The sequence below is a fragment of the Copidosoma floridanum genome, unplaced genomic scaffold (genome assembly GCF_036245765.1).
Source record: "Copidosoma floridanum isolate Cflo_tuat_1 unplaced genomic scaffold, Cflo_Japanese_pri ptg000019l, whole genome shotgun sequence".
Taxonomy (NCBI): domain Eukaryota; kingdom Metazoa; phylum Arthropoda; class Insecta; order Hymenoptera; family Encyrtidae; genus Copidosoma; species Copidosoma floridanum.
Window position 1 is genome coordinate 17,086,674 of NW_028321896.1, and position 9,606 is coordinate 17,096,279.

General features: G+C 51.4%; 1 protein-coding gene across 1 annotated transcript; it reads left to right on the forward strand.

Annotated features, from left to right (window-relative positions):
• The first annotated feature begins 889 nt into the window (after window positions 1–889).
• On the forward strand, window positions 890–8,716 carry Cad74A (cadherin 74A). Its single transcript, XM_014351431.2, has 12 exons — window positions 890–1,214; window positions 1,746–2,017; window positions 2,133–2,297; window positions 2,629–3,070; window positions 3,147–3,382; window positions 3,899–4,423; window positions 4,582–5,149; window positions 5,226–5,782; window positions 5,858–6,166; window positions 6,243–6,537; window positions 6,621–8,265; window positions 8,346–8,716. Exons 1-12 carry the CDS (start codon window positions 890–892, stop codon window positions 8,545–8,547), a joined length of 5,541 nt encoding a protein of 1,846 aa, XP_014206917.2. The 3' UTR covers window positions 8,548–8,716.
• The last annotated feature ends 890 nt before the right edge of the window (window positions 8,717–9,606 follow it).

Sequence of the window (9,606 nt, forward strand, 5' to 3'; positions counted from 1 at the left end):
TTGCCTTTTCTCGCCTCTTAACTTAACGACTCTCTCTCTCTCTGGTCGAGCGGTAAAACGAAAAAATCGATAGGCGATCCCACTCGAGTTGCCTTTAGGAGACGGAGAGAGCTGTTTGTCAATACCTGCCGAGAAATCGAAGGAACATGGGATTTTCTATCATCTTTTTTTAATTAAAGAAACACCGATGCCACTCACTCGTACCGGGCTCCAAAGAATTTATACATTCATGAGCGAGAGCGCGTTTTTTTTTTTTTTTTCGATAGCCACACCGCACCTATTACGCAAGCTATACTATAATTCAATCGAATCCATCGAGCCTTTTATATTTATATCGAGTTTCGTGAAGCAACGAAAAAACAAATAATTCCGTGTCCCACCGAGGGGGGGGGGAGTGTCTTGTTGTACTTGGTGGAAACACCTCTAGTTTTTTTACTCGCACATACCACACGTGTGTAAAGATGGTAATTTTCACAGCTTTGTTGTTACTTCGTATAATATCATGTAAGCGAGAGAAACGCAACGACTCTACGATACACTGGATTTTCTCACGCTCGTGTACGCGTGTTTTTTCCGAGCCAACGCATCTATATGGTTCCGTAAACGGGAAAATCGGTGTCTATAGTGTATGGCGCAATTAAACCAAAGTAACAATAAAGTAACCCTCGTATGGATGAACTTTAATTCAATCCACCCAAGTGATCTATAACCGCGGAGTTGTCGGAAACTGTGATACGAGACAAACATTGACATGTATGTAAAGTTAAAGATATCGTCGAGCAAAAATTAGTTGATCATATCATATTCATTGACAGGTACTCATTTGTTTGTAGTCGGTAGTGATCATCGTCAAGAGTTGATATAATTAAAAAATCGTAGGTCCAGAGAGATGTCGAAGCCGGTGACGGTGCTGGGCCGGCTGGCACTGCTCACGCTGGGCTGGTGTTGTTGGTCGGGCTGGGGTCATCAGGCGGTCAACCGGGCCCCGTACTTTGTCCACGGCGGCGACATGGCTCGGCTGGCCGTGTCGGAGGGCACGCCACCTGGGGCCCCGGTTTACACGCTACAGGCCGAGGATCCGGAGGGGTCGAAGTTGCGCTACTCTATCAGCGGGGAGCACTTTAGCGTCGACAGGGACACGGGTGTCGTTGTGCTCAGGAGGGCGCTGGATCGAGAGGCGCAAGACATCATCGAGGTCATCATTAGCATCACTGGTGGGTTTTCTCTTTTTTTTTTTTTTTTTTTTTTTTTTTTTTTGTGGTTTCGCAAAAGAGGACACGTTTAATAAAACGCAATATGAAAATTGATTTGTTGATTGTTGGATTTATCATGATGGTTTTTTTTTTTCTTCTTTCTAACATCATCGGTTTTTGCTGTTTTACCAACACTACATGGCATATTATTTTAAAATTATTTTCAGAACCTAAATAATCAACCTATTCGGTAAACTGTTTAGGCCATACGACTATCAATATAATTGAATTTAACGTACGATTAGTGCAATTTTCTTTTTTTCATTCAAAAACGTTGTAATTTCGCTCAATTGTGAATCTCAGATTTAATAATAATTAACACCACTGACCACTTTAAGTACAGCTCGAACGTGTAAATTATTTTAACGTGGAATAAAATCGGCTGAAAAAAAACACACAAGTAGTTATGATAAACTTCTTGCATACGCATCCAACCACATGAATAACTCCACGAGAAAAAATGAATCGTTTTAATATCTTGTTCAATATCAGACGAGGGCATAGCCGGTTCGGAGCCGAACACCATGTCGCTGCGCCGCGAGATAGCAGTCCTCGACGAGAACGACAACCCACCGGTCTACCTGGGCCGGCCGTACGCCGCCCGAGTCCCGGAGAGCGCCCGAGTGGGTGGTCCGTTACTCGCGGCCCGCACCATCGTGGTTACCGATCGCGACGGCGGTGTCAACGCCGATGTCACCGTCACCTGCGTCCCAGCCACCAGGGACGACGACGCCTGCCGCGTGTTTGCCGTCTCCGCGACCAAGGTCCGTTTCTTCCAATAATAAAAAACTCTCCTCACCAATGTCGACGGATGTGTGAATTTTTTTTTTTTTTTTTTTTTTTTTTTTTTTTTTTTTTTTCCTGTAAAAACTCTGGCAGCTGGCAGAGGGTAGGTACGACGTGCAGATCACACTCACGGAGCCTCTGGACTACGAGCGGAGGAACTCGTACCTCATCAACCTGGTCGCCACGGACGGGGCCAGCGATCCCCTCAAGAGGCTACAGGCAAAGGCCACCGTCGCCGTCGACGTGCTCGACGTTCAGGTACCAACCCCCATGACTTGCACTTTGAACATTGGGTTTTAAAAAAAAACGTTCCTTCATTCCCATTCTGTTGAATCATTTTTTTTTTTTTTTCCCAAACGATTTGGAAAATGTATACCTACACGCGTGCCGAGCCCAGTTTGAATGCATACCCTTTAAACATCGCGAGTTTGCTTTCAAGTTTACAAACGGTACTTTATGCATCGATACAGAACTACATTCGTTATGAAAAAAAAAAAAAAAAAAAAACGTAGTCAACATAACGAGGGTGGAGAAACGTTGTCTTGGTCGTTTTACTCATGGAAGGGGCACAAATGTTACGTATATATAGGACCAGCCGCCGACTTTCCTGAACGCGCCGTATAGCGCGGCCCTGCCCGAAAACAGTCCGGCCGAGGTGACGGTACTCACGGTCCGCGCTCGGGACGGCGACACGGGCCAGCCCCGGCCCCTGCAGCTGAGCCTCGAGCACGAGACCGTGGGCTACTTCCGCCTCGAGACCGAGCGCCAGGGCGACGTGACCCTCGGCCGCCTCGTGACGACCAACGTCTCGCTCGACCGCGAAGACCCGAGCATCCTCGAGAACGGCGGCATCTACAGCTTCGAGGTCCGGGCCACCGAGCTGGTTGGCGGTGAACTACGCCCGGCCGATTCCTCGATGTCCATGGTCACGATCGTGGTCACCGACGTCGACGACGTGGCGCCCAGGTTCAGCGAGGAGCTGTTCAGCCTCAGGATCTCCGAGGACATTGGCACCGACACGCCGCTACCTGGTCCGTTGAGCCGCACTGTTTTGTCCCCCTTTGCTAATTCGATCTTCCCTGAAAATTACGTTGCTCCCGTATATAGGTCTGAACATGCTGGTGACCGACGACGACGTGGGGGAGAACGCAAAGTACAAACTGGCCCTGGCCGACGCGCCGAATTACCCGGGGGTGAGCGCGGCTTTCGCCATCAGTCCGGAGGAGGGACAGGGCCGCGTGTCGGTTGTCATCAGAGCCAGGGACTCGAGCGTCCTGGATTACGACTTGCCCGACAACAGGGAGCTCGAGTTCGAGGTCACCGCTTTGGTCGGGAATCGAGTCGTAAGTGGATAATACGCCATGGCTTTATGCAGTTTTGCTTCGGGAAATCGGATGGCACGTGTACACTATTTCATCATATTTTTATTATTCAATACATTCACACTATTCATAATTAAACAAAAGGTTGTTCGAGTATACGTGTTTCATTGAATACATTATTCCGTATTGTTCGCTTAGCTTATACGTAACGTGAAACGCACGCGTTGGCTTCCGCGTGAAAGAAAAGCCGATTTATGTAACGAAAAGTATGTATATGTACATATCATTCATAAATGCACTCCTCCGCACGAATGAAATTATAACGCGCGTATTCAAATTCAGCAACTTTCTCGGCTAATTAATCCGACCGAGGTGCGATTCCGCGTATATCATTGTGTGCACATCTGGCTTGCACAACGTCATTAACGCGAGAGTTAAGCAACGGCGTTAGAGAATTATGGGAACAATTTCACGTGTCGTGTTATACAAGTTACCGGGTTGGTTGACTTGGTTTTTTAATTGACGCGTTTCTCACAGGTGGCCTCGTCGACGGTCCACCTGCAGTTGGTCGACGCGAACGACCACAGCCCCGAATTTTCCAAGTCCGCGTACCGGCTTACGGTGCCCGAGGACGCGGAGATCGGCCGTAAGTTCGGGGACGTGCGAGCCAGGGACGACGACAGCGACCTCTACGGCGAGCTCACGTACAATTTGCGGGGCTTTGGGGCGGAGAGGTTCCGCACGGATGCGCAGAGCGGTGGGGTGTATGTGGCCAAGGGTCTGGACTACGAGGTCCAAAAGTCGTACTCGCTAACCATGGAGGCCAGGGACGGCGGGGGCAAGGTCTCGACGGTCAACGTACTCGTTGATCTCGAGGATGTCAACGACAACGAGCCCGTCTTCGAGCAGTCCGAGTACACGAGGATCGTCCGAGAGGGCGCCACCAGCTTTGATCCTCAGATGTTCATCAGGGCCACCGATGTGGACGGACCAAGCCAGGGGGATGGCAGGATTACGTATTCCATTAGCCAACACAACAGCATGAACGACGGGGTTTTGAAGGTGTGATATATGCTGGGGTTTTTGTTATAATTGGGGTAGTTGTCGGTGTTCTATTTTCGTTTACACCACAATATCAGTAAATTGCACGAAAACAATGATATTAACTCTGGGATTGATGCAACACTGTATAAAAAACAAATCACTGTCTACATCCTCAGATCCACCCCGATACCGGAGAACTGACCCTCGCTAGCCCAGCTCGCTCGAGCGACACCGAGCGCGGCATCTACGAACTAACGGTTCGTTCGACGGATTATGGAACACCAGCGAAATTCGCCGAGGCGAAAATTTACATCCGCGTCGGTGTGCCGGGCAACCAGAAGCCCATATTCCGCGGCAATTTCAAGTCCAGTCTACCTGGACCAAACGCGTATCGCGCGAGGATACTCGAGAATGCCACGCCAGGCACCGAGGTCATCCGTGTCATGGCAAATGACCCGGACGGCCGCGACAGTCTGCTCCAGTACCAGATCAGGTCAGGAGCGAAGGACAACTTTGTGATCAACTCGAGCTCCGGGGTGATAACCGTGTCACCCGACGCGAGGCTGGACCTCGAAACGGGTGGCGATCGGTACGAGGTGATCGTCTACGCCATAGATTCCGGGACTCCGATACGCGAGACCGCCACTACTACCGTCACCGTGACCATCATCGATGTCAACAACAAACCGCCCGTCTTTGAAAACTCGACCTATCTGGTTTACGTCTCGGAGAGGGCAGCTATCGGTAAGGTGTCTGTTAATAATTGGACAAAAAAAATCGGATCTATGCGTTACCGATCTTTTTTTTTTTTCTGGTCCAGGAGAAACTGTATTGAAAGTAACGGCGGTCGACCCCGACGTGGACGCAGAGATCGAGTACTCGATAGTCGAGCCAATCAGGGCCATGGACAAGACCGGCGTGGCCCTCAAGAGCAGCGTGTACGACTACAGGACGGCCTTCCGGATGAACAGTAGCAGCGGGGCGATAGCCGTGAACCGAGGCCTGGACTACCAGACAGTGGCCGTCGTTATCTTGACGATCGAGGCAAGGGATGTCAATGCCGCCTTTGACAAGGAGAAACAGGTCAGCAAGGCTGAGGTGGCGGTCTACGTGCAGGCTTACAGCGACGACAACCCGACCTTTACGAATCCCGGCTGGTCACCCAACAACCCGACCATCAAACTTACGGTACCCGAGGAACAACCGCTCGGCACGACTCTGCTGATGCTGATGGCCAAGGAGCCCCAGACCGGCTACGCGATTCAGAGGTTCGAGCTCGCGCGTGGGGACAACGACGGAGCCTACGTCAACGTCGGGGTCCAAAGTGGCAACGTTGTTCTTAACAGCCGATTGGACTACGAGGCTTTGGACCAAAAGGTACGTGTCATCTCCGTTTCTCAAGCCATTTACCTGTGCGAGTCTCGAGTGGTGACGTTTGTGGTCCATCGTCAGGTCATCAGGTTCAAGGTGCGAGCTCTGACCAGAGACTACGAGATCACGAGGAGAATGTCGGAGGCGAACGTACAAGTCTCTGTCCAGGACGTCAACGACAACAGTCCCGAGTTCACCCAGAAGGACTACAAGATCGCAGTCTTGGAGTCCGATAAACCACCCAAGGTCGTGCTTACGGTCAAAGCTACCGATATGGATAGCGCCAATTCCGAGGCGGAGATCAAACGCGGCTATGGGGTGGTCAGGTACTCCCTCACAGGGGAGAACGCCAACCTGTTTGAAATAGACCCCGTCAATGGTAGTATACGAGTGAGTATATATTGTGCGCTTATTATTTTTTTTTTTCAAAAAAGAGCCCAATCACGTACATGGACGTTGTCTTCAGATCGCAGCCAACACGACCCTGGATAGAGAGAGACAGTCGGTGCTTCGTTTGTACGCCATTGCAGCCGACATGCCCGAGGGAGGAGCCGAGCAGAGAACGGCAAGGGCGCTGGTTACGGTCGACGTCCTCGACGTTAACGACAATGCTCCGATGTTTCCCCAGGACTCGTACACCGCGGTCGTGCCGGAGAACGCGCCGACCGGCGTTAGCGTCGTTAACATCACCGCGACCGATCCGGACGAAGGCGCTGGGGGAGTAGTGCGTTTTGAAATCATCGACGAAGGCGAAGCCAATGGTATGTGTATCCGATGCATCCCGGTGGCTGTTGATTGTTTTCCCACACATGAAAACCAATTGTACGTCCTCGTGCTATTTTAGGTCTATTCAAAATAAATCACACCTCGGGCGAGATAATGTCCAGCCGAGAATTGACCGGCAAAGGCCGCACGGAGCCGTACTTTATGAGGGTACGAGCCCAGGACTCTGGTGAGCCACCGCTCCACTCGGACGTCAAGCTGACCCTGTACATCGGTGACGTGGTCAGCAACGATGGTGTCCCTCTGTTCATCAGGCCGACTCTGGACGAAGTGGCCACAATTGCCGAGAACTCGACGATCGGCAGTCCTGTTTTTCAGGTGGTCGCCTCCGACCCGGACGACCCGAGCTTGCCAAACGGGAAGATAACCTTCAAGTTTCTGGAAGATGGCAATTCCGGCAGCGACGCCGGCGCCTTTGAGCTCAACAGCGACACGGGCCTCATAATAACGAAGAAGCTGCTCGACCGCGAGACCAAGGATAGCTACACTCTGATCCTCGTGGCCCAGGATCTTGGCGAGCCACCCCAGCAGGCCACCCGTATTTTACAGGTCAAGGTCATGGACATCGATGATCACAAGCCGCACTTCAAGCGGAGCTTCTACAGTCCGCCGCTAGAGTTCAACGTCAAGGAGGAGGTGCCAGTAGGCACGAGAATAGGAACAGTTCAAGCGATGGACGAGGATGTCGGGGAGAACGGGATGATCGACTACGCGATCATATACGGCAACGAAGCTGGACTTTTTGCCGTCGAGCGTCTCGCCAACAACAGTGCCGTGATCAAGTCCACCGGTAGGCTGGACAGGGAAGTGGCCGAAAAGTACCTGCTCACCGTTAAGTGTTTCAAGTACTCGACGCGCCACGTCGACGTGGTGCCCAAGCCGTACAACAGGCAAGATCCCACCGAGAGACAGGTCCTCGTGAGGATAGTCGACATCGACGACAACCGGCCCCAGTTCAAGAAGCACAATTTCACGATCGGAGTAAGACTGAACGTCCCCATCGACACGAGCCTGATAACGCTCGAGGCCACCGACGTGGACGCCGACGCGCTCCCGATCAACTACAACATGGGCGAGGTGTCCTTTGTGTCTCTGGTCGAGCAGACGATGTCGAGGGGCTCGATACCACCGCCGCTGGCCCTGAACAACCGGACCGGGGAAATAAGGACGACGGGCTCGCTGTCTACCTACGCCGATGGCTACATGGAGGTCCCCGTCTCGGCCAACAACTCCCTCGTGCCCAGCCGGGACACGAACGTCACCTTGCGGATATTCCTGCTGAGGGACCGGGACATGCTCAAGTTTGTCTTCTCAAAGCCACCGGTCGAGGTACGCAAGCGGCTCGACGAATTCGAGAGGGCCGTCCAGCAAGCCTTGCTCCTCCCCATATCCGTGAACGTCTACGACACCCAGTTCTATGCCAAGGAGGACAACTCCCTGGACTTTTCGTCGACGAGCTCGTGCTTCCAGATGGTCGGCCGGGAGTCCTACAGCCTCGGCGAGATGAAGGCCCTGCTCAACGATCCCAAGAACGAGGAGCTCAAGACGGCTTACAAAAAGTTCCACGTCGAGAAGGTCCAGAACTGCGCGACCACGCCCACGCGAACCGACGCGTCGGCCACCCAGATGTGGGTCCTGGTCATCGCCTCGCTGATCGCCGTGGTCGCCGTGGTCGCCAGTTGCACGATCTGCTGCATGCACTCGAGGTGAGCTAGTGTTCCATCACGAGGAGGTGAAAAAAAATCACAGTGTAGGTCTACGAGAGAATTTGTTTGTTGTGTTTCAGGTTCAAAAAGGAGGCCAAGCATGCGCGGTTGCAGAATCAACCGCGACCCACCCTGAGCTACGTGTCCTCGGCCCCGGGGATGATAAGTTCCGGCTCGCACACGACGCTCGGGCCCGGGACGATTGTTTCCGTTGGTCCCCACGATGGCCCGTACGAGTGGGGAAACACGCTGTACCACCCGAGCACGCTCTCGAGACCCTAGCGTTTGGACTTTTTCTATTGAAAACGAAGAGTGAAACGAACACTCTAAAAGTTGCGCGTTGGGACGTCTTTGCGTGTTTTTCAATGTGCCAATTGGTTTTCGGAGGAAATCAAAATATGGATGGAGTGTGTCCGTGTACAGGTGCTAGTGAAATATAGTTACTATGGAAAAGAATCGCCCAAGTGTATAGTTTAACGCGTAGCGCGTTTAGTGCAAACTTTACCATTTACCGGTTAGTACTTTGATTTATATAGTTAAGAGAGAGAGAGAGAGAGAGAGGAACAAGAAAAGAAGGATATATCGATTGTGTGTATAAAAATGTACGAATAATTGTACTATATTTTTTATTTATGAAATATAAAAAGGTTTATTATTAACAAACGATATTTGTGAACGCGTGTTTTCTAGAAAAATAATAATAATAATAATAACAATGTAAAGCTACTGTTGTAGTTTTTGGTTAACTTTAGGGGTAAAGAAAAAGGGATAAGGTCAGTCGGTGGCGATTAAGCTGTCGGCAAACTGTTGGAAGCCCTCGATGGTGTCGATATCGGGAGAGTCCTTTTTCCTGGGAGTGGTATCCTCGACGATGATGATGGTTTCCGTGGACGTAGTGGTGGTAAGGTCCTCGACAGTGGCCATTGTGCTGTTTTTACCGCCATCACTCTCAGGTATATTCGTGGTCGAAGCAGCGTCTTCGGCACTGGTCGCCGTGGCAACGAACTTGTCGGCCTGAAACTCGTCGGTCAGTTCGACCTCCTCCTTTGCCAACAGAGTTTCCTCGTAACGCAAACTCGACGACTCGCTGTCCCGAGAATCCATCGCTTGATCCTCCAAGTGTTTGGCTATCGCGTCCAAGGGGATGATCATTCTGTTGAATATACGCTCGTTCTCGGACTCTGGTGGCCCGCTCTGCGATCGGTTGATTATTTCGTTTCTGAAACGGTGCACGAGGTGCGGTTCAATTGGAAGTATTTATCAAGTCCGCCAAGGGGATTAATTGCACGATAGACTCAGTTGCTCAGGACTCGCTGATTTATCTCGAAAAGTGCGCAGGTG